Source organism: Epinephelus moara, chromosome 14 (genome assembly GCF_006386435.1).
Source record: "Epinephelus moara isolate mb chromosome 14, YSFRI_EMoa_1.0, whole genome shotgun sequence".
Taxonomy (NCBI): Eukaryota; Metazoa; Chordata; class Actinopteri; order Perciformes; family Serranidae; genus Epinephelus; species Epinephelus moara.
Window position 1 is genome coordinate 26,549,713 of NC_065519.1, and position 25,690 is coordinate 26,575,402.

The 25,690-nt window shown below is 41.7% G+C and overlaps 3 protein-coding genes across 5 annotated transcripts in view; 2 read left to right on the forward strand and 1 right to left on the reverse strand.

Moving 5' to 3' along the window:
* The first annotated feature begins 317 nt into the window (after positions 1 to 317).
* adprs (ADP-ribosylserine hydrolase) lies at positions 318 to 5,936 on the forward strand. Its single transcript, XM_050062631.1, has 6 exons — positions 318 to 881; positions 1,942 to 2,038; positions 2,259 to 2,466; positions 3,950 to 4,137; positions 4,346 to 4,446; positions 5,510 to 5,936. The coding sequence occupies exons 1-6, from the start codon at positions 695 to 697 to the stop codon at positions 5,896 to 5,898; spliced, it is 1,170 nt and encodes a 389-aa protein (XP_049918588.1). The 5' UTR covers positions 318 to 694; the 3' UTR covers positions 5,899 to 5,936.
* Positions 5,937 to 7,828: 1,892 nt separating this feature from the next.
* Positions 7,829 to 25,690, reverse strand: part of zmp:0000001267 (b(0,+)-type amino acid transporter 1) — a 36,624-nt gene continuing 18,762 nt past the window's right edge. The window contains exons 1-6 of one of the 3 annotated variants that reach the window (XM_050062078.1): positions 22,955 to 23,630; positions 9,835 to 9,968; positions 9,003 to 9,132; positions 8,800 to 8,924; positions 8,603 to 8,690; positions 7,829 to 8,501 (exon numbers count right to left, since the gene is read on the reverse strand). In XM_050062078.1, the coding sequence (XP_049918035.1) occupies positions 8,271 to 8,501; positions 8,603 to 8,690; positions 8,800 to 8,924; positions 9,003 to 9,132; positions 9,835 to 9,968; positions 22,955 to 23,536 (1,290 nt within the window). In that variant the 5' untranslated portion in view covers positions 23,537 to 23,630 and the 3' untranslated portion in view covers positions 7,829 to 8,270. Of the gene's footprint in view, positions 8,502 to 8,602; positions 8,691 to 8,799; positions 8,925 to 9,002; positions 9,133 to 9,834; positions 9,969 to 18,511; positions 19,951 to 22,954; positions 23,631 to 25,690 lie in introns of those variants that run through there. The other 2 variants (XM_050062076.1, XM_050062077.1) reach the window with 2 other exon arrangements.
* On the forward strand, positions 11,513 to 14,279 carry LOC126401037 (THAP domain-containing protein 6-like). The gene is made up of 4 exons (XM_050062080.1): positions 11,513 to 12,403; positions 13,053 to 13,249; positions 13,378 to 13,487; positions 13,915 to 14,279. The coding sequence occupies exons 1-4, from the start codon at positions 12,324 to 12,326 to the stop codon at positions 14,137 to 14,139; spliced, it is 612 nt and encodes a 203-aa protein (XP_049918037.1). The 5' UTR covers positions 11,513 to 12,323; the 3' UTR covers positions 14,140 to 14,279.

The window sequence follows — 25,690 nt, forward strand, 5'->3', positions numbered from 1 at the left end:
ACGGACTGTTTACTTGCATGCACCCAAAGCCCGCTCAAATGTGATTGGTTAAATCTACACGGACTACAAATGGACTACAAATGGAAACCAGAACGCTTTCAGTATCGATGACGCACGACCCGCCTACTCTGCCTCCGATTGGCTAGTACTAGTTGTCTTCGCTGTTTTGATTGGTTAGATTCGGTCAGCAGCAGTGGGGTTGGTTAGAGTTAAGGGAAATATCAGGATAATCCAATCAGAGGCAGAGTAAGGAAAAGCAGGGCAGGTCATGCCCTCGCCAGCATAGAAAAAAAATACTAGCCTTCCGTTACCGTCAGATCTGCATTCATACGCAGATATCTGCTCATTCTCAGGCACCAGCAGTGACCTGTTTTCATAACGTTGGTCGCATTAATTGTATCCATTACGGTATTTAATGCATGACTTCGAAACAGATTAACCAGAGCAGACTGTAGGCTGTCTTTCAGTGAAAGTCCACTCTATGTAAATGAATTTCTATGTGCGCTCAGCCGAACTTGTCATCGGGGTCAAACAGCCGTCAAAACGTTTTCAGGAAGCAGCAGAGAGGGGGAGTCCACCAGACAATTGTTGTTCTTGTCGCTTCCTGCGTATCCTCTCCTTGTCTGACAGTCTGGTCAGCCGACCAGCGGAGCGTTTTCTCGGCGTAGGTTGAAGTCTCTTCACCGGCGGATGAATGGCAATGACGGCAGCGAGAGCGGTGGCAGCGGGGGGCCCGGCGTCTTTGTCCCGGTTTAGGGGAGCGCTGGTCGCGGCTGTGCTGGGAGATTGTGTCGGGGGAGAGTTTGAAGGAGCGGAGGAGGTTCCCATGGAGAGTGTGCTGCAGCATCTGAGCAGCCTGGACGACGAGACCAAAGGGAATGGTTAGTGAGAGGTTGAGATTTCATATCAGTCCACAATAAAGGAAATGCATATTACAGGATGGCTCTGATGGCAGTGGGGGAGACACATGGCTCCCTGCTGACCCCAGACCTACTGTGCACCTTACCCATACCAACACCTATTCACTAGGACTGTGAATTCACTACTAGTCTGCCATTACTTAGATCTTGATATTAAATTGGAGCAATAGTGTGGGTCAGTGAAGTGTTGCATAGGGGGGTTACCAACACTTAAAGATCATGCATTCATCCTGAATGAATGACATGCATTTATCCTAACATAATGTACAGTAAAACCCTCAGTCATGGACATGGGAGACGTTAACCTTCATGGCATTCTGCCAAAGAGGCCTTTCTGGCAGAATTCCCTGCATTTTTCTTAAACCCAACCATGAAAAGGTATCATGGCAGAGGGCAAACTTCTCCCAGCAGCATCAGTGATTGATACCCAGAACAGTGGCGTCACACCAAACTCTGGGCCCTGTGCAAAAGCAGTCTCTGTGGACCTCCACCCACCAATCCATGTGTCTCTCTCATGCACCTTATTGAATTTTTCCCTTTCTTTTTTATTTTTTTACACACCATACAACTCGTGTTTAGTGATGGAGCCTAGTGCAGGGGCAAACTAAAGCATTTTGCACTTTTTGAAAGGCATGAAAAAGGCCTTAGAGAGCCTCCACATTTTTTAACAAAGTTCAGTCTCTCAGCTGACTTACCTGGACAATTTTAAAATTTAAATTTTTTAAAAATTTAGTTATGGCATTAATTACTTAGAAATAAAAAATTGCAAACAAACTACAACACCCCTGACTCAGAATGATGTCCACAAACCCAAAATACTCCATTTAAAAAGGAGAAAATCAAACTTCACTGTCCATTTGAGAAAATGTGTCCAACACACTTTATTTTACAAGTCACCAAAAATGGATGGATTGTTTTTTTTTTTTTTTTAAGTTTATAGTCAGGGCTGAAATTATAGTAATGCTGATACGAGATGCAAAATGTTCTTGTGCATTATACAGTGTTTATGTGTGTGTGTTAGGTATTCTCGAGTACAGTGACGACACGGCAATGGCGCGTTGTGTGGTCCAGTCTCTACTCACCCGAACCGGCTTTGACGAGCAGGACATGGCTCGCAGGTATACGAATGCACACTGCTGCTGACACTAATATCTTTCATGTTGAGTTTAAGTGTATTATTGCTGTGTAAATATTGTCCAAAAAAAAAAACTGAAGGTAGCACTTACACACACACACACACACACACACACCACACACACACACACACACACACACACACACACACACACACACACACACACACACACAAATTGAAGCCCTGGTGTCTGACACCTGTAGGTTTGCCAAGGAGTACAGTACGTCCCCAGGTCGTGGTTATGGTTCTGGAGTGATCCAGGTGTTGAAGAAGCTGTCCTCCCCTCAGCTCAGTGATGTGTTCCAGCCAGCCAGGGACCAGTTCAATGGTCGAGGCTCCTTTGGGAACGGAGGAGCCATGAGGGCGGCCCCCTTCGCACTGGCTTTTCCCGATCCTGTTGATGTTAAAAGGGTGAGCAGAGGGCAGCATTTTGGGCAAAAATCACATTTTTGGTGATGCGCACATTGAGACATAGCATATTTTATGAACTGATTTATCTTAAACTTCTAACTCTGTAGTGTGCCTGAGCTAGTTTCATTAAAGTTTCATCTGTTGTGTAACCAAGTAAACTACACTAGAGTCCTTACTTGTCATTTGACACATGTCTCAAGTAAAGTCTCGAGTTTAAATTAAAAAACTTTGGCACAAGTGAGAAACATCCTCTAAATTCCGTGCTTATTTTCATGAAGTTAAAAGACAAATCTCTAATACTTGCACAAAAATACTGTAGTCAAGTTGAAATTAACATGAAGGTTTGGTCTAAGTCAAGTCTCAGAACAGAGATTTCCAAATCAAGTACAGATTTGAATTAATTCTCTTCATAAATCAAGTCTCAAATAAATAAAGTGATGGAGGTCAGATTTAAGTTCAAGTTATGTGACTTGAGTCTTAAAGGGACAGTTCACTTCAAAATCTAAAGTGCAAATTTTGTGAGTTGCTGAGTGGTGGAGATATTGGCTGTGGAGATGTCTGCCCTTTCTCAATTATAAGAAAACTAGATGGCACTTTGCTTGTAGTGCTTAAATAAATAAAAAAGATATTAAAAAACTCACAGCAATGTCTCTTTCCAGAAATCATGACCCGGTTACTCAGATAATCCACAGACTTTGTTGTGAGCAGTTTCAAAGTACACCTGCCAGTTTCAAAGTACACCTGCCAACCGTATCACCATCCAGAAGGGAGCATGCATCTACTCATGGACGAGAGGCTTGTGACAGCACGATATGTTAACACTGATGGCATCCTCCTCGGCTGAGCTGTAATGCTCGCTAGCTCAGTGATGCTAGGTGAGCTTGCGCAGCATCTAGTTCCATTATATTTGAGAGAAGGCAGACATCTCTACAGCAGATGCCTCCAAAAACTCGGCTAGTCACACCAAAGCAATCTAAATTGACAAATAGCAATACAGGTAAGAGGAAAAATATGCATTTTCAATTTTGGGGTGAACTCTTCCTTAAATCTCTGCAGTAAATGGTCATTTCTTTAATTTTAATCTTTGACTTTGAGATATAGCTTATGAAGAAGCAACTCAGTGAATTCAGTCAATGTATTCAGCCTGCGGACTTTGAGTACTGTATGTAGCAGTGTTTATATACAGAACGAGATTGACACTGTGGTTAGCTTACTAAAATGTCATGGGTGTTATTGTGGTTCATCTGTGATCAGCTACCAACCAGACAAGTGTCTAAAGACGAGGTTGATTGAATTTATTTGTTAACTCATCACAAAAAACAGCAAAGTAATGCTTATTTCGCTGGAAACCGTGTTCACCTGCACCTTCTGTGTATTTTGTCCTAATTATGACTGACAATGAAACACACAGGGTCACACTGCAAGATCCACTATCTTGTTCGTGCAGAGTTGGTCTGATTTCATTCTCTTTCTTTCTCTGCAGTTCGCCCGTCTGGGTGCCATGCTGACCCACTCCTGCTCTCTGGGTTATAATGGGGCAGTGCTGCAGGCATTAGCTGTGCACCTCTCCCTGCAAGGGGCGTTAGACCTGCCCCAGCAGTTTATCAGCAGACTAATTACAGAGATGGAGGAAGTTGAGGGCGACGAGGCTGCACGCAATGATGCCAGAATGTGAGTACTACATGATTCAATTCTCCTCCTCTACGGCTGCTTTAGCACAGATCTGAACTAGTGATGTCTGTCTGAGGAGGTCAGAGCTGCAGTGTGATGTTTGGGGTTCACTGCAGGAAATATGGAAGATTTTTAGAGGTATAAAGAAGAATATAAAATGTGCTGTATTTTAGTGTCAATCTTCCTTTAACATGTCGTTTCTCTCCAGCCTAAAGGAAGCAGAGAAACCGTTCTGTGAGCGCCTCCACAGAGTGAGAGACCTGATGGACAGGAGCAAGGTCAGCATAGAGGAGGTCATTTCTGAACTGGGTCAGTATCTGTTTACCTTTGACTTTATCTTGACTTTACATTGAGGTTTTTACAAAGCTTTTTATCATCCATCTATCCTTTTCAATTCATCCACTGACCGTTTCCAAAATATATTTTTAATACACACAGTGTTCTATTTTCATTACTCTTTATGGCTGCAAGCAGTGGGAATTTAATCATGTTATAATCTTTTCTTGATTAATGTTTTGCCTGACGTTAATGGAAAAATGCCCGTCACAGTTTCCCAAAGCCAAAGTTGACTTTTTCAGATTGCGTGTTTCGTCCAAGCAACAGTATAAGACCACAAAATATTCAGTCCTCTATCATAGCAGGTCAAGAAAACCACCAAATGATCACATTCAAGAAGCTAGAACAAGTGAATTAGTGCTCACTCTAACGATAATTATAAGTTTCTGATGGCTGAATAATTCACTAACTCACTTATAATTTTACCTATATACAACAGTAGGCTGGAATTCCATGTCCTCCTAAGAGATCTTGAAAAAAACATTTTGATATTTACCTCTTGCTGCTCTCATTGAATTAAAGATTTTTTTTTTTGAAAATTTAGGCTTCACATTTGGACACAGAGCATATAAGGGGTGATAGATCTGTCCTCTGTGTTCCAGCCTCACTGAACTCCGCTATATTAATTTAACATTTTTGTACGGTGGCCATGAGAGCTTAACACATTGCATATTATGAAAATACATGCAAATAAACACACCACAAACAAATCAAGAAACATCTTCACCAATTTGACGACACATATCTGCAAAGATATCTGAATCATGCCATTATGTTGTGAGCCTCTTGCGGTGCTTTTTTAAAATGCTGCATGTCGTCGAACTGATGCTTTCGTATGTTGTTAAGTTGGTGTTGTTCTCTAAATGCTCCACGTTTCTTCATTTGCTTATGTCAATATATTTGCACATGCTTTCTTAATTTCTGCATTGTGCTCTCAGGGCCACTGTATTTTTGTCTCATTTTGCCTCTACCAGATTCTACTCCAGTTTGTTTTCCTGACTTCTTATCGCTCAACATTTCCTGTCTTTCTATCCAGGTAATGGCATTGCGGCGCTCCACTCAGTCCCCACTGCCATCTTCTGCGTCCTCCACTGCCTGCAGCCCAGAGAATGTCTTCCAGAGAGCTACGGCGGCCTGGAGAGGACAATAGCATACAGCCTGGCCCTGGGAGGGGACACAGACACCATAGCCTGCATGGCAGGGGCCATCGCTGGGGCCCACTATGGCATCGAGGCTATTCCTCAGATGTGGATAAAGTGCTGCGAGGGTGCAGAGGATGCAGACATGAACGCAGAGCGGCTTCACATGCTGTACCACCAGTCATCACAGGGAGGCAGCAGTGGGACAGGGGAGCAGAGCAGCGAAGACGCATCTGAATGCCGGTCAAATGCTTCTAACGGCACAGAGAAGAAAACTGGGGATTAGCGAGTCTTCAACTGGAGTTTGGCGAAAGGACTCTTGAATACACACACATACAAATTACACACTCACACCAAGTAAATACCTTTTTGTTTTTCGGGCTGTGTCGGTTAACTGAGAAGCTGTTTCAACACTGCAACATTATTTTACTCGTCAAAACAGCTCATTATTTTCTGAGACCCTCCAAGCAAAAACATAAAAAAGCTGAATTTGTTAGGTGACAGAAAAATGAAGCTGAACGAACCAGAGGCACCAAGTGTAATGAGACAGATTATATTGACTGTGTGATAAATTTGGTCTGTGTATTCATACACACACACATCTCTCTCCCCTCTCCGCTCTTTCCAATTTTGTGTTGAACAATCCTTTGTCATGTGAAAGCTGCACTATGAATTGGCCGTGTCTTGTTTTATCCTTTTGGTGGATAAAAATTATTTAATAAACTTTTTTTTTAAATTCATAACCTGTATGAGTGTTTATTTTAAATTTAAGATTTAAGAATTTGTTTCAGTAGGATCAGCTGCATCGAAATGTCATTACTAATCGAGACTACTAGTATTAGATAAACAAGCAAGTCTACAGTCATAGCCACAGCAGCACACTAAGCTAAATGTTATTGACACACTAACATGCACACAGCAGCTACACTAACATGCTGATGTTCACAGGTTTAATGTGTACCATGTCCACCTTCTTAGCTTTGTGGGTTAGCATGCTAACATTTGCTAACTAGCACTGAGCAGCTGAGGCATATGAAACCAAAATATTTAAAATAAAACTGTTCAATTATAACAGTTAATTTGGAGGGAGATAATAATGGCTATATAGACACAGTATGTCCCAAAAATGTCAACCTCCTGGTGATCACCAAAGTCTTGACCCTGACCATAAATGTCTGTACAAACTGATGATCATCCATCCAGTAGCTGCTGAAAGATTATTGTTTTATACACTGTGCATTCAAATATCCATACTGCTATACTATATAGTATGCCAGAAAATTGCATGCATTTTGCCATATGCAAGCCAGCATGCTTATTCTGACCCACAGTTCTCTGCAGTGGAAGGTGTGTCACATGGACTGAGCCGCAGACAGATGACAACTTGCTGACAGCTCAAAAGCTGCAATGACCAATGAGTGCATTCATTTGACTGATGATCAGCCAGAAGTAATAATAAGAATATTAATTGTCTAAGTAGACAAAATATTCAGAGATTACCAACAACAAAAGGACACAACTATAAAAAATAAAAAAATGCAAGTGTAATTTTACTGTTGTGAAAATATGATAGAATCTACAGTGTATGCAGTTGTAATTTAAAAGTTAAAACTACATTGCAAAGTAACAACTGCAGAGCTCTCCTGGTTGACCTCTGTCTCTGGTGAGCTCAGTGAATGGTGCTTTGTTTTATCTCCGAGGTCACAGATATATGTGCAAGAAGGTCAAAGTTCAGGGTGTAATGTTAAGTCAAACCAGTATGTCCTGATTGTGTGCATACTGCATGCAACAGTATGTATTTCTTAAGGGCAGCTGCAGCACCTACTAAAAGTAAAAAGAAAAAGTATGAGATGTGGAACGCAGCTACGCCATTTTCCAGAGCAAAGTTGTTGATGTATCATGTTAAAATCACATATAGTTCTTTAAAACTATGATGAATGACAAAGGATGCTGCAGTTTGATTCTTTCGTTGTTTTTGTTTCATGCACCTCAGAGCTGCAATGTTGTGACTAACCTCACTGCAGCATTTAGTTTATGGTGCGCTTTCTCACTCTGGTATCAGTTTGTTTGGAGAACAGCCAGTGTTTATATCTTGTGCAAGTGTCTGTCAGTGACAACTCATCTTACTCCCCAAAATCAAAATATTGTATCATTCAAGAAAAGATATTAGGTAAAAAAAGTTTCTTCATGTAAAATATTTTTTATATGCATCTTTCATCTGGAACATTTTGCAAATAAACATTTATTATAAACTGAAATGGAAATTACAAAAACAAACAATAACAGGAATCTTCAGTTGTACAAGTGCATACTCTGTCCAGCCACCTACTGTTGCACAGCAAACATAAATTAAAGATTTATAAAATAGTCATATTACATTTTTGGCAATAAATTGACATGACAGATTTACTTCTCAATTATATTTCTTTTCAAATGTGCTCTCTAAAACGACTATGAACATCAGCAAATAAAACAGTGTGTATGCGATGGCTAAAATTCAAAGAGTCAAAAGTGCTGACCAGTTGGGAGGTAACAAAAAATGGCTACTGAATGTAAACTGAAAAGTTTCATTTGTGTCACTGGCAAAAAAAAGTGGGTGCAGTTAAAAAGCACAAGCAAACAAACAAACTGGAAGCACAACTTTTCCTTCTGCCCAAATCACAGGTTTTTCTCTGCAGGGGCGACCTCTAAGAACAGCTGCAGGAACACTGTTAACTTGGTCAGCAGTCCTGGGCAGAGCTTGTAATGGATGAAGGGGACGTAGACAATTGCTCCACTTAAGATAAATAAAGTCACATAGAGATATTCAATCTGAGGATCGTCTATGATGGGTGCCAGCACGAGGAATATGGCCACAATGATGACCAGTATGGGGAGGATAATGGGAACCTGTAGAGAGAGGGAGAGACAGGGACATGGTGATTCTCATGCTGTGTTAACAAAAAGACAAATGTTGGTGTTTCAAGAGTGGCTGTGTGTGTGACACTGACCTTGTACGGCCTGGGGAGCTCCGGCTTCTTAATCTTAAGATAAAGAAGTCCAGACAGGGTGATGCCATAGAAGAACCAGGCAGTGAAACTGGCAACAGCAGTGAAGAAGACAGTGAGACAAACACAAGCATTCTTTATACAAGTATTAAGGAACAATTGTCAACATTAAAAACATGCAAAGCAGACACATATTTCACCTGAAGAAGTTGACAATACTTTGGAAGTCTCCAGGGATCAGCACCAGCAGAGAGACAACAGTGGTGAAGATCAGAGCTGGAGATGGAGTCAGCCTGTGGACGTGAGCCATGGCCAGAATATCTGGCTACAAAGCAAGCACAAGTCTGTGAGTAAGCCTTCCAACAAACGTCTAATGCTGAGCATGCTAAGTAAAGATTCTCACCATGTGTCCTTCCCTGGCAGCCACAAAGCACACACGGCCACCACTGAAGAATGTCCCGTTCAGTGAACCAAAAGCAGACAATGCTGCAGCCACAGACATGATCCATCCCCAGCTTCCTAACACTTTATTCCTGTGGAAAAAAGGTTGGTGTTCTCACAAAAGCTGCAACAGCAACCCTCCCAAGTTTCAAAAGCCACCTGCTATACATAGAAAGTACAACACAGAGCTTAGATACAGTAGAGATTTTTCAAAATTCTAAATTTCTCATTGACTTCTGAACTCTCCTGTGTTCAAGTAAAGTACATGTCATTTTTGTCTAATATATGAATGGTAAGCTCTGCTAACGTGCTTTTCCACCAGGTTGATGACAGAGTTAATCAAAAGCCAGGGTAATAAAGGGGAACTCCACTGATTTGACACATCAAAGTCTGTTTACAGGTCTCTACAGCATATATAAAAGAGGTTGTATGTCGCTATTTGTGGCTCCAGAGGGAGCTGTGTGAAATCTGTTCTCCTAATCTCTGTTTAAGGCTAGAGGCTACATTAGCCACTACTAACATTACACACTCAATTCCCCAACCAAACTGTGGGGCGCAAGGTTCTGACATGAGAAATAAAAAAACCATCTCTGGTTCAGGTGAATGGATTTAGATTTTTTTTTCCAAACAAAATTGTGAGTCCGGCAGTGTCACAGGAGAGCAGTGTTAAATCAATGGAGTACTCATTTCATGCTACTTTAAAAATTTGCCGTTTTAACACCAGGAACAGCAAGTCAAACTACCAGTCTGGACCTGTCTACCTCAATACTGTATGTATACAGGTGCTGTCTTACCCCCAGGTTACTGCTACAGCGCTGGAGGACATGAGCTCTTTTGGCGTCATTACCGTCAGGTAGCTCACATTCACCAGCAGATATAAGCCAGTCACCAGAGAAATGGCTATCACAACAGCCCTGGGGAGATTCACCTGGAAGAAAAAAAGGCAATATAATTTTTATGTTCAGGTCAATGTGTACCAGCTTGCATGATGGATAGCTTTAATACTGACTCTGGTATAATGGACTGAGCCAGGAGTCACTCCAAAGTACAACCCTGATTCCAAAAATGTTGAGACGCTTTGTAAAACATGAATAAAATCAGACTGCAATGATTTGTAAGTCCTTTGTGACCTTTATTCAACTGAATACAGTACAAAGACAATATATATGATGTTCCAACTGTTAAAATTTATTGTTTTTGTAAATGTGCACTCATTCTGAATTTGATGCCTGCAATACTTTCCAATCAAGTTGGAACAGGAACATGTTTGGATGCTGATTGTTGAAGTTTTGAAAGTGAATTTCTTTCCCATTTGCGCTTGATATACAACTTCAGTTGCTCAACGGTCCGGGACTCTCCATTATAACGTGCAGAATGTGGCTTGCCAGTGTCTTGCTGGAATACGCAGGGACTTCCCCGGAAAATATGTCATCTGGATGGCAGCATATGTTGCTCCAAAACCTGTATGTACCTTTCAGCATTCACGGTGCCTTCACAGATGTAAAAGTTACCCATGATGCAACACACCCCCATACCATCTCAGATGCTGGCTTTGAACTTTGCACTGGTAACAATCTGGATAGTCCTTTTCCTCTTTAGCCCAGAGGACACGACGTCCATGATTTTCCAAAAACAATCTGAAATGTGGACTCGTCAGACCACAGCACACTTTTCTTCTTTGTGTCTGTCCATCTCAGATGAGCTCAGGCCCAGTGAAGTCAGCACCATTTCTGGATGTTGTTGATATGCGGGCCTATTTAGATGGTCTAAAGCGGACGGCGGAGGGCGCATAATCCATGTCGCAAGTGTCATTGCTATTTAGATGCAGGCGCAGTTGTCATTTTCACGCCTTGCGCCCCCTCCTCTAATTAGCAAATGAACTTGCGCTTCTCTGGGTGTGTTGGTCTAAAAATGAGAAGTGGTCAGGCACAGTCATGGCGCGTTGCTAGTTAGATGGCGTAAAATGCAAATGCGCCAGTGACCAACAAAAACCTGGTCTAAAGTCAACGGCGCAGTATTTCGCTGTTAACAAGTTAGTAATATGTGTCTCTAGGCGGGTGCACAATGCGCGTGCACTCTGCTCACACACACGAAGCAGCCACACATATGCAAAAGATAACAAAAATATGATTAGGGTTATTATTGTGCACATTAAAATATTTATCAGAAACACGTCTTAATGGTCAGTCATTAATCAGAATGACCTAATCGCAGTAATAACGATCATCATAATCCAGGAGGTCCAAGCTGCAGTGTCCGAATATATGGAACTGCGAGCAGACCTCCACGGGCTGATGATGCATAGCCTGTAAAATGAACTTGTCTTTCCCAAATGAATTGTGATCATTTTGGCATGTAGGCTAAATCACAAAATCAAAGATGTGAAAACGTTTGATAAACTTTATTTTGACATAAACACAACAATAACCAACTTCTGTGTACTAAAAACGTAAACTTATAGCCCTACAAGTACAAATGTATATGTAAAAAAAAGCTTTTAGAACGTAAAACTGAAGATCATCTTGTCAGGAGGAGGAGGAGGAGGAGGAGAACCCCAGCTCCGCAGCCAGCGCGCAGCCAGACCAGACGGCCCGGGTGCAGCCACGGGACCAGCCCTTCCTGGACCTTCAGGCGGGGGGGTTCAGGATGCTGGAGAGGGAGCTGGGCTCTCTAACCTCCCGGGTTAAAATACAATTGAATAACTTACAATTTGTTGACAGCGTTTCTCTCGTGCGCGTGCATGCTCTCTCTTTCTCTCTCGCAGTCTCACTCTGTTTCTTTTCTTTTGGCTTTTCTAAGATGACAGATGCTGAATATATAGCCTATTCCCTATCTGATGCTGTGGCTGTTTGTGGCTGGCTGAGAGGGATGTGAACTTATTAGTTTGCAGCTGTGTTAATCAAATCAGGTTGGGTTTCCATTACGCGTGCCAAACGTGCCAAACGGTGCCAATCCCCTTTGATCTGATATCAGATGTGACGGGACAGTCGATATAGAGATACATTTATCGTCTCCTCAGCTGTAAAACGCTCACTCTTTCCAGTTGGTAGGTCCACCATCTAACTAGCTCTCTGGCGTGCGCTCCAATCGCGCCTCTTTTAAAGGGAATGAGAGGTGACACTCTGATTGGCTTATTGAATGATACACCCAAAACACACCCATGACTAATTCACAGAGTAAGTCCAACCATAGACATAATAAAGAGTAGACACCGCATTGGCTGCTGGGGCGCAAGAAATGTGGCCGCCATCTTGAACCAGTCATCCTACCCAGAAGATACAAGATGCCTGAGCACTGTGCGGCGTATTCCTGTTCAAATCGGCGGACTATTGAAAACAGGGCTCGGGGGATTACTTTTCACAAGTAAGACTGAACATTGTTATTGGTTGTATTTTGTGAATAGAATATTACTGTACTGTATTTATGTCCACCAGCGAAATCGTAGCCAGCTAACGTTAGCTAGGCTATGTTTAGTGGTGTTAACCCGGCTATGAAGGCTAACTGAGACTTTATAAATCATATATTCCATAACACTGACTTAGATTACAACTGACAGAAGAATGCTATTGTAGAAATTAAACAACTATTACTGGTATAACATTGACCAGCAAATTTTACACAGGTGGCACAGACTGTATTATTCACATGTAATTCTTTCACCCCAACAAAAGTAAGATACCTCTCATGTCTCATACCCACCCCACTTACTTAAAAATACAGACAACAGAACATCTGACTGTAGAATAGATTGCAAACAAGCTTACTCACAATTTCAGCAGCTTTGGTTCATTATCAACAGATATGCATCAAAATAGGAGTTTTGTTGAAGAAAGGTTCTGTGAAATTTGAAGGAAGAAGAAGTAAATAGGAAAATAGGAATAATAGGAAATAGGAAGATAGAAAATAGAGAAATAGGAAGAAAATAGGAAGAAGAAGGAAGAAAATAAGCTTGACCTCCTTTGTAAAATGTTTTTGTGTAGACTCTCCCAAATCTCCCGTTTTCATTTTGAAGGTTTCCCAAAGTCAAAGATGTGAGGAAGAAGTGGGAAGTGGCTTTGAGGAGGGAAGGATTCACTGCAAGTGATTCATCCGTGCTTTGCAGTGAGCATTTGAAGCAGGACGATTTTGATAGGACAGGTCAGATTGTCCGACTCAGAGATGGTGTTATTCCATCCATCTTCAGCTTACCGGTTCACCTCCAAAGGGTAGGTGTATCATCATAAGGCTATTAGCATTCATAAATGTAAATATTCTATTATCAATCACAGGGCAGGGTGAAATACTTATCCCTGTATACTATATTCTTTTCAAGTATTCTGCTTCTTCATTTTAGCCAGAAAAGGGCAGGACTACATCTACCTCCAGAAGAACTGAAGAGAGCCTGTCCGTGGCCTCTCAGGATGCCCCAGAAACTGCAACCTCACACCCACAACCTCAGCCTAATGATGTGAGTATTTCTACTTTAAACATCATATCATAATGGTCCTGGACATATTAAAATCTCACTTGTTTGCTGCCACTCATATTAAACACACTCACAAATAATGTTTGCTGCCACTCATATTAAACACACTCACAAATAAACCCATACACACACAATTGAAGACATGTTGAACATGCATTCCTGCGCGCGCACACACACAGACACACACACACACACACACACACACACACACACACACACACACACACACACACACAGACACACACACAGACACACACACAGACACACACAGACACACACACACGGTGCTGGCAGTGGCTTTGACAGGTGATGACTATAAGAAAGAATGTGGGCCATACACTAGTGGTGTCAACGTGATGTGTGTGAAGTGAAACTTCACTCAAACCATGTTCATCCCTCTTTCTACTAGGATCATGGCTATGCCTTGCCTACTTCTCCTACCTCTCTTAAGACCAGACTCAATGAAGCCCTAGCAAGAGTGGAAAGTCTGGAGCGAGAGAAGAAGAACGCCATGGCCAGAGAAAAGAGGGCAAAGACCACAGTGAAGAGTCTTTTGGGGGATTTGAGGGAAAAGAACCTCATTAATGAAGAGCTCTCTCTATATATATATATCTATCTATATGAATTATATTGATACTCTCTCAGAGGGATCTTTTGAACAGCAGTGGGAGTCCATCAGCCCAAGCTCGTGTGTTTAGGAGACCCCAGTACAACAGCTCAGTACATCATCGTGGCAAAGAATGACAAAGTCGCCATCCCACTTCAAGATGAGGGTTTGACATGCGCCATAGACAAGTTGTTCAAAATTTTATGGGTTTGCAATGTGGCATATCCTGTCCAACTCGATTCAGTCTATTGTTTCTTTGAGCATGTTTATGAAATGCCCATCTCAGGTGGAAGAGATCAAAAGTTGTGGAGCTTATTGCCAAGCTTCAGGCAGTGGCGTAAGTTGTGTGTCACCTAGTGTCACCATTTGTTCAAGATTCTTTATCCAGACAGGCCGCTCACCCCAAAACATCATTTTATGACTCACTATTGGCGCATGATGATAAAGTTTTGAAGTTATGGTGTATGAGATTTGAGAGTAAGCATGGTCCCTTGAAAAGGCACGCTCATGTTGTATGTAATTTCATTAATATTTCTAAGACTTTGGCTTATAAGAATCAAGTTCAAAGTATGTATAATTGGAAATTTAGTGTGTTGAAAGCAACACAAGATGTGTTGTCCTTAACTAGACACACTGGTGTGTTAAATGTATTTATTTTTTTAATAAAGTATTTTTAACATATCTGTTTTGAGAGTCTCTCTCTCTCTCTCTCTCTCTCTCTCTCTCTCTCTCTCTCTCTCTCTCATATATATATATATATATATATATATATATATATATAGTGTGTGTTTTGCAGAATACCTATCATACATCACATATATCATATATCAGAATATTCTATTACTGTTAAGCCCACTATGAATATTAAAATACGCCGAACCATGTGACCTGTATCATAGCTACATGTATGACGTTTGCAGCAAAAAAAAAAACGCATGAAAATCAGTTTAGTATTCAGCGAGTTATGATTGATTAAATGCGCTGACACTTCATTGTGCCTGCCAAACAGATTACACTGAGTGGAGTGGGTGACCGGTCCAAGATGGCGGCCCCACGGCTTGTCAGCGCCAATAGGCAGTAGCGGTCGATGCGGCGTCTACTCTTTATATTGTCTATGAGTCCAACCCTTTTAGACTCTCCGCCATGGCGCACAGTCTGAAAATGCGCTGTCTAACTAGCAAGTGACTGGGACACGCCCATGCGCCGCACGCCTGGCGCTTTGCATTTTAGACCATCTAAATAGGGCCCATGGTCTTCACTTTACCTACGATGGTTTTCGAAATTGTTCCTGAGCCCATGTAGTAATATCCTGTATCATGTCAGTTTTTAATGTAGGACCGTCTGAGGGATCAAAGGTCATGGGCTTTTGATACTGGTTTTCAGCCTTGATTTTTTTATCAAAATTACTACACATTCTGACTAAACCGTTTAACATTTGACATGATGGTAGTTTATTAGTGCCCACATTTTACAAAAAGTACTTATTTATCTTCTGTTCTTTCATATCCGTAGCCATGTTTTTTATTGACAAGTGATCAATCATTGTAGGTGAACCAGAGATATTGGTTAAAGCGAGATACCCCACTCAGCTCACTTCCTGATTCAGTGACATCAGTGCCACGCCCCCGTAGGAGACTTGTGGCAGCTCTGAATGTATTGTTGTCAATGAGGAAAATGAACGTGATCACAATTTATAGTCAATCCTTTCGCCCTATAGTCACTACAGTAAATATTGGGTTCATTTTCCACAAGCCACACATCTTACCAACATTCTGACACTAAATCTGCATTTTTCATCCGCACAGATCAGGAGAAAGTTAACTTTGTTTGAGCCCTGTCCGTCTCAGAAAACAAGTTCTCGCGAGATCTCGTGATCTTGATAAACAGGCAGTAAAATCAGGCGCAAAATCACAGTTAGCTTATAAACAGTTATTTACCGCTAGTAATAAATAAAAAATGCCCAAGCTTTGTGCAGCAATAGGCTGCAATAATAGGAAGAATGTATTTTCATTCCCAAAGGAAGCAGACAGGTAAGCTAGTGTCACTTTCAGTCAGCACTGTGGGTGGGCCAGCTGTCACGTCAGAGATACTGGATGAGAACAGAGATATTGGATAAAGCAGGCTCTGATTGGAGGGAGAGCTAACCACGCCCACTTAGGAGACAGGAAGAGTAACCGTTTTCTTAACATTGGATAAGCCTACGGTGGGGTATTTCCTTTATCCAATATCTCTGGGTGAACTAACGACATCTAATGTTCAAATTAAGAAGTGCAACGACAGGGCTCGCTAGCAGTAGTATTTCAACATGACAGCGACATTGTGTTTAAACTAGGGTGTACAATGTACATACAGTGCAATTTATGAGAAATATGCTCAAGCCATTTTGTAATTTCTTTCTAAAAATCCCTGTGGGCCATTTATAAACAGGCAGCAGGCCTCAGTTGACCCGCAGGCTGTAGTTTGGCCTCCCCTACCATACATGAAGTGTTGTAAACATCTGGAGCCAAACTGCGTTTGCAGGTTGTATACATTTACTGACACTGACACCATTTTCTGCTTTCCTCACCAACATTTTTATTTTTTATTTTTTTGGCCCCTAATATTTTCAAATGAGGCAACAGTATAAGAAATTAAGTTTGTAAAGCAACAACAAAAGTGATTTAAATGAGCTCTATTAAGGTTCTGCAGCCTCTTAGTAATCGTCTACATATGCCTGTTGCTCTTCTTTTCTCCTGCCGGCTCAACTGAAGCCAGTGACTCTGTTTGAACTACCATAGGGTTTACATCTAAGTGTTATCTTGCAAAAAATTCAACAATCATAAAAAAGGGAAATGATTTACAGGACATTCCTTTTGAAGACCCAAATTCCCACCATAACCACAAGGTTATAATTACATTGCATGTCATGACTTAGTATAACTGGCTAGTGCACTGCAGCGTGTTGATGCATAAGCATTCACATGTTCTATGACAAAGGATCTTTACAATTAAATGTGTTCTTGGAAAATGATTGCCTTAACTTTTAGCAGGTGTAGACCACCTACTGGCCTTTAGCCCGAAACAATCAGCGTAGTATTAAGTTATCCATTAGAATTTTTGGTCATAAAAAAACACAATCCAGATCTACAAACATCTAGTGAATAAAAAATAACTACCTAACATCCATCTACAAAAGTCTGCAGCGATTGAAAACCTAGGTGGCCCGCTTTTTCTCCATAAAAATACACACATGCACATGATAACATCACTGACAAGAACACAGCTTTGTCAGTTAGATAAGAACACCACTGCAGCAAACAATCACACCTTGAGGCAGCTTTGCCCTGCATAATCTTTAACGAGGTATCATTGGTCTGGTGACGTGAGGGACTATTGTATTTGGGGAAAAAGATAATGCTATCTTTTACTCAGTTAAGCGCACATGGGCAATCCAGCTCTTTATAGTTTCACCTCTGGTGTCTTCAGCTCCTCAGTGACAAATTGTCACAGCTAAGTCCTTGATCACAAGTCATCCCTTGAGTTCTCAAAGAGCGCTGAGTGCACTTTAATGCATTCTCGACTTTCAAATTAAATGACTGTCCCAATCTCGTTGCTGGACAGCGCCACAAACATATCTACATCTACCGAGAGAGAGCAGATCACCGTACTTTCTCCAGGGCTTTCCACATAGGCCAATGCAAACTGGGGACATGAAAATACCAGATCTCATCCTTGTTCCTGATACTAGTGCTACACTGGTGTTCAACCCAATTTCCCACCAAGATTTTCAGGGCTTCAAGTTCTTTGTCCACCACAGTAATGTGAATCAGAGAGATGGTGATAAAAACACTGTCACTGTTATCACCCTCACAGAGGGAACAACCAGATAAAGAACCTGTAGACTGTAATTTACACATCTCAGACAGATTGTCATCCTGGTTAAGAGACAATAAATATTGGTCAATGTGTTACTTAATTTCTATATCAAATTCACTGTAGTAGTAAACAGTATATCCCGCTTTTGATTCCAAACGCAAATCTTATCTTGTGCAATCCCTTATCAGACATGATTATTGGTGTATCAAACAGTCATGACAGCTTTGCGAAATTTAGCGTCAAGCCTTTTTTTATTTATGTGACTTGCTAATGCTGCGATAACAGGTTAATATTAAATTTCTGTTCTAAGGAAAAGATGCGGCCAGGGTGCACCTGGCAAAAGTGAATTTCTTACTTTGTTTAATGAATAATTGTATGCCTCATAAAAAATCAATAAACAATGAATGACAAAAAAAGTATTTTCTTGATTGTAGATGTACAGTCTTAGTAGATCACACAATTGACTGCATAAGTATAATCTCTCGATTTCTAACAGTATGATTGTATTTTTAGAACTCATCAATAGAAACAGTGAAACTCTTACCTCTGGATGTTTCAGCTCCTCGGTTAGATAATTCAGAGTGTTCCAACCATCATAGGACCACAAGCCTTGATAGAAAGCAATGCCAATGGAGCTGACATCGGCATTTGTTCCCTCAAAAGAGTTATCAAAGTTCTCGGTGTGTCCTTGGAAAAGCTTCACAACACCTCCCAATATGATCACTGCCAGTACCAGCAATTTTATTACCATGGAGCCCACCTGGATGGCGGTGGCCAAGCGTACGCTCATACAGTTAACTATGGCCAGCACTATGATAGCTCCTGCTGCCACCAACTTCAACACCACTTGTGGAGTCGTGCAGCCACTGTAAAAGGGTGCCACGACATATTCAGCAAAACTTAGAGCAATTCCTGTAGCACTGGCAGGCCTCATTACAATGACAAAGCTGGTGACAAACATAAAGGCCACCACTTTTCCTACCGTCCGCAGAATGTAGATATATTCTGCTCCAGACTCTGGTATGACTGTGCCCAGTTCATTGTAGCAGAGACCCCCCAGCATGGCTATCAATCCACAGCAAGTCCATACGATAAAGCTGGCCCCGGGGCTGCCAATAGTAGACAGCACATACTGGGGGGATATGAAAATCCCAGATCCCATCATGGTTCCAGCAATGAATGATACAGCTCCTATAATCCCCACTTCCCTCTTCAGATTCAGTCTCCGTGTGTCATTCTCCATTGTTTGAGACCTGCTGCTTCCTCAAAGGCATTCACAGTGGATACTGGACACGCACATACCCAGAACTGGCTGTAGATTAACTGCACTGGTCAAAACAGCAGATGAAAGTACCCTGGCCTTCAACAGCCACTAAACCAAGGCGTGGTGTGGCCGTTTGTCTTTGACTTTGCTCATTACTTCCAGTTGCATTCTCTTTAAAGACAATTATTTTTTCCCTTTACACACCAAAGTTTATTTGATATAGGTTTTTGTTCAAACCACTGGTAAGAACATTTTTAGGGGTCCGTGTATGAAAATCTTGGGCTGGCACACCAAAGCCAAAAGCCATAACTAAATTTAAGGAATTCAATTTTGCTGTTAAAGTATATATAGGTTAGTTTAAAACTTTGCCAATAAATAATAGTTGTTCCCTTGCCCAAATTAAACCTAACTTTAAAGTGTTCCTGACAAGCTATGCCAAGACAACTAACTAACTGTCTGATTACACAAGAGGGGGCGCCACTGGAGGCAATCTTTAATCTGTATACAGTTCTTCTTGCAAGATTCTAATCATTTTACAATATATAATTCTGGTATCTTACTGTGACTGGTAAATTGGTAGCCTCTGTCATTTAAACAGACCCATTCTGTAAGACTGCATTGCTTATTGCCCAAGTATATTATCTCTCAACTTTTCATTTGTCACAGTTGATCATTAGATCTTTGTAATTTATGGCAAACCATAAAGTAATTTAAGGAACTTGTTGAGCATACAAGGTAACTGTGTAAACAACAAACAGTGAAACTCTTACTCCTGGAACATAAAGGCCACCACTTGTCCTGCCGTCCGCAGAATGTAGATAAACTCTCCTCCAGACTCTGGTATGACTGTGCCCAGTTCAGCATAGCAGAGTCCCGCCAGCATGGTTATCAACCCACAGCAAGTCCATATAACAAAGGTGGCCCCGGGGCTGCCATTAGAGGACATCACAAACTGGGGGGATGTGAAAATCCCAGATCCTATACTGACACCAGCAATGAATGATACAGCTCCTATAATCCCCACTTCCCTCTTCAGATTGAGCAATGAATGATACAGCTCCTATAATCCCCACTTCCCTCTTCAGATTGAGTCTCTGCGTGTCTGTCTCCATTGTTTGACTGCTAGTGTCTCCGTAAGTGACTCTGTAAATCAGTGGATACAAGACATGTACTGCGCAATATTGTGCTGGCTGTAGATTAACAGCTTTCCACCAGGTACCTGAAATTACCCTGTCACACTTGAGCAAGGTCTGGCAAACCTGTTTTATGATATGATATGGCTCAATTGACATGATGATGATCATAAGAACAACAAATACATAGGCTTTTCCACTCCGCTTCTGCTTTTATATCTATCTTTTTAAAAACCTTTTGCTAAGATTTTCGCAGAATTGCTTTAAGCCGGCCTTAACTAATTCTATCGTTCTGCTCTTGTCCACTAAAATGATATCCAACTAATTCTATCGTTCTGCTCTTGTCCACTAAAATGATATCCAGTTTGCTGTCTACCGTGTCCCTGATTCCGCACGGGCAAGCACAGCTTCCATGGTCAGTGTAGCAGCTTCACTTGATTATAATGGATGCACTCTGCTGCAGGCATGCTGCGGCAGACTTGTCACACTGCAACCGTGTCCCATGTATTTTAGACGTAAGACATCAAGTCCCAAACTCCAGGGAGCTCATAAAAGCACCTCTGAGAATGATTTGTAGCCAAACAGTGACTGATTAAGAGGCCGTAGTCAGCAGTGACCACCCCAGACGTTTTTCCTTGTGTTGGCCAGATAGGGCCACTGAAAATCTTGGGGTGGCACACCAAAACCAAAAGCCATAACTGAATTTAAGGAATTCAATTTTGCTGTTAAAGTATATATAGGTTAGTTTAAAACTTTGCCAATAAATAATAGTTGTTCCCTTGCCCAAATTAAGCCTAACTTTAAAGTGTTCCTGACAAGCTATGCCAAGACAACTAACTAACTGTCTGATTACACAAGAGGGGGCGCCACTGGAGGCAATATTTTATCTGTATACAGTTCCTCTCCCAAGATTCTAATCACTTTACAATATATAATTCTGGTATCTTACTGTGATTGGTAAATTGGTAGCCTCTGTCATTTAAACAGACCCATTCTGTAAGACTGCATTGCTTATTGCCCAAGTATATTATCTCTCAACTTTTCATTTGTCACAGTTGATCATTAGATCTTTGTAATTTATGGCAAACCATAAAGTAATTTAAGGAACTTGTTGAGCGTACAAGGTAATTGTGAAAACAACAAACACTGAAACTCTTACTCCTGAAACATAAAGGCCACCACTTGTCCTGCTGTCCGCAGAATGTAGATAAACTCTCCTCAAGACTCTGGTATGACTGTGCCCAGTTCAGCATAGCAGAGTCCTGCCAGCATGGTTATCAACCCACAGCAAGTCCATATAACAAAGCTGGTCCTGGGGCTGCCACTGGAGGACATCACGAACTGGGGGGATATGAAAATCCCAGATCCTATACTGACGCCGGCAATGAATGATACAGCTCCTATAATCCCCACTTCCCTCTTCAGATTGAGTCTCTGCGTGTCTGTCTCCATTGTTTGACTGCTAGTGTCTCCGTAAGTGACTCTGTAAGTCAGTTGATACAAGACATGTACTGCGCAATATTGTACTGGCTGTAGATTAACAGCTTTCCTCCAGGTACCTGAAATTACCCTGTCACACTTGAGCAAGGTCTGGCAAACCTGTTTTTATGATATGATATGGCTTAATTGACATGATGATGATCATAAGAACAACAGATACATGGGCTTTTCCACTCCGCTTCTGCTTTTATATCTATCTTTTTAAAAACCTTTTGCTAAGATTTTCGCAGAATTGCTTTAAGCTGGCCTCATCTAATTCTACCATCCTGCTCTTGTCCACTAAAATGATATCCAGTTTGCTGTCTACCGTGTCCCTGATTCCACACGGGCAAGCACAGCTTCCATGGTCAGTGTAGCAGATTCACTTGATTATAATGGATGCACTCTGCTGCAGGCATGCTGCGGCAAACTTGTCACACTGCAACTGTGTCCCATGTAATTTAGACGTAAGACATCAAGTCCCAACCTCCAGAGAGCTCATAAAGGCACCTCCGAGAATGATTTGTAGCCAAACAGTGACTGATTAAGAGGCCGTAGTCAGCAGTGACCACCCCAGACGTTTTTCCTTGTGTTGGCCAGATAGGGCCACTGAAAATCTTGGGGTGGCACACCAAAACCAAAAGCCATAACTGAATTTAAGGAATTCGATTTTGCTGTTAAAGTATATATATGTTAGTTTAAAACTTTGCCAATAAATAATAGTTGTTCCCTTGCCCAAATTAAGCCTAACTTTAAAGTGTTCCTGACAAGCTATGCCAAGACAACTAACTAACTGTCTGATTACACAAGAGGGGGCGCCACTGGAGGCAATCTTTAATCTGTATACAGTTCTTCTTGCAAGATTCTAATCATTTTACAATATATAATTCTGGTATCTTATTGTGATTGGTAAATTGGTAACCTCTGTCATTTAAACTGACCCATTCTGTAAGACTGCATTGCTTATTGCCGAAGTATATTATCTCTCAACTTTTCATTTGTCACAGGTGATCATTAGATCTTTGTAATTTATGGCAAACCATAAAGTAATTTAAGGAACTTGTTGAGCTCACAAGGTAATTGTGTAAACAACAAACAGTGAAACTCTTACCTCTGGATGTTTCAGCTCCTCGGTTAGATAATTCAGAGTGTTCCACCCACTATAGGACCACAAGCCTTGATAGAAAGCAATGCCAATGGAGCTGACATCAGCATTTGTTCCGTCAAAAGCGTTATCAAAGTTCTCGGTGTGTCCTTGACAAAGCTTCACAACACCTCCCAATGTGATCACTGTCAGTGCCAGTACTTTGACAACCAGGGTAACCATCTGGACGGTTTTAGCCAAGCGTACACTCAGACAGTTAACTATAGCCAGCACGATGATAGCTCCTGCTGCCACCAACTTCAACACCAGTTGTGGAGGGCTACAGCCACTGTAAAAAGGGGCCAAGACGCATTCAGCAAAACTCAGGGCAATTCCTGTTCCAGCGGCAGGCTTCATAACAATGACAAAGCTGATGACAAACATAAAGGCCACCACTTTTCCTACCGTCCGCAGAATGTAGATAAACTCTCCTCCAGACTCTGGTATGACTGTACCCAGTTCAGCATAGCAGAGTCCCGCCAGCATGGCTATCAACCCACAGGAAGTCCATATAAACAAGGTGGCCCCTGGGCTGCCACTAGAGGACATCACAAACTGGGGGGATATGAAAATCCCAGATCCTATACTGACGCCGGCAATGAATGATACAGCTCCTATAATCCCCACTTCCCTCTTCAGATTGAGTCTCTGTGTGTCTCTCTCCATTGTTTGACTGCTAGTGTCTCCGTAAATGACTCCGTAAGTCAGTGGATACAAACATGTACTGCGCAATATTGTACTGGCTGTAGATTAACAGCTGTCCACCAGGTACCTGAAATTACCCAGTCACACTTGAGCAAGGTCTGGCAAACCTGTTTTTATGATATGATATGGCTTGATTGACATGATGATGATCATAAGAACAACAAATACATAGGCTTTTCCGCTCTAAATAGGCTTTTACATCTATCTTTTTAAAAACCTTTTGCTAAGATTTTCACAGAATTGCTTTAAGCCGGCCTCAACTAATTCTATCGTTCTGCTCTTGTCCACTAAAATGATATCCAGTTTGCTGTCTACCGTGTCCCTGATTCCGCACGGGCAAGCACAGCTTCCATGGTCAGTGTAGCAGCTTCACTTGGCCCCTGGGCTGCCACTAGCCATATCATATAAAAACAGGTTTGCCAGACCTTGCTCAAGCACTCTGCTGCAGGCATGCTGCGGCAGACTTGTCACACTGCAACCGTGTCCCATGTATTTTAGATGTATAAGACATCAATTACCAAGGGAGCTCATAAAAGCACCTCTGAGAATGATTTGTAGCCAGATAGTCACTGATTAAGAGGCTGTAGTCAACAGTGACCACCCCAGACGTTTTTCCTTGTGTTGGCCAGATAGAGCCACTGAAAATCTTGGGGTGGCACATCAAAACCAAAAGCCATAACTGAATTTAAGAAATTCGATTTTGCTGTTAAAGTATATATAGGTTAGTTTAAAACTTTGCCAATAAATAATAGTTGTTCCCTTGCCCAAATTAAGCCTAACTTTAAAGTGTTCCTGACAAGCTATGCCAAGACAACTAACTAACTGTCTGATAACACAAGAGGGGGCGCCACTGGAGGCAATCTTTAATCTGTATACAGTTCTTCTCGCAAGATTCTAATCACTTTACAATATATAATTCTGATATCTTACTGTGATTGGTAAATTGGTAACCTCTGTCATTTAAACTGACCCATTCTGCAAGACTGCATTGCTTATTGCCCAAGTATATTATCTCTCAACTTTTCATTTGTCACACTTGATCATTAGATCTTTGTAATTTATGGTAAACCATAAAGTAATTTAAGGAACTTGTTGAGCATACAAGGTAATTGTAAAAACAACAAACAGTGAAACTCTTACATGATAATTCAGCACGATGATAGCTCCTGCTGCCACCAACTTCAGCACCAGCTGTGGAGGGCTACAGCCGCTGTAAAAGGGGGCCAAGACGTATTCAGCAAAACTCAGGGCAATTCCTGTTCCAGCGGCAGGCTTCATAACAATGACGAAGCTGACGACAAACATAAAGGCCACCACTTTTCCTACCGTCCACAGAATGTAGATAAACTCTCCTCCAGACTCTGGTGTGACTGTGCCCAGTTCAGCATAGCAGAGTCCCGCCAGCATGGCTATCAACCCACAGCAAGTCCATATAACAAAGCTGGCCCCGGGGCTGCCACTAGCGGACATCACAAACTGGGGGGATATGAAAATCCCAGATCCTATACTGACGCCGGCAATGAATGATACAGCTCCTATAATCCCCACTTCCCTCTTCAGATTGAGTCTCTGCGTGTCTGTCTCCATTGTTTGACTGCTAGTGTCTCCGTAAGTGACTCCGTAAGTCAGTGGATACAAGACATGTACTGCGCAATATTGTACTGGCTGTAGATTAACAGCTTTCCACCAGGCACTTGAAATTACCCTGTCACACTTGAGCAAGGTCTGGCAAACCTGTTTTTATGTTATGATATGGCTTGATTGACATGATGATGATCATAAGAATTCAAATAAACACAAGAAGTTTGTGCTCTAGAGAAAGGATCAACACTCAGTGAAAAACCTAAGCCCTATGATAACCTAATATGGCAAGGCTTAACTATACAAACCAATGAGCAGTGATAACTAGCATGTCTTTGGGGTCATCGGGTGGGAACCTCCTTTCACCAGTGTTTCGTCTAGTTGGTCCCACGACACCTCCAGGAGGCTAGACAGTGA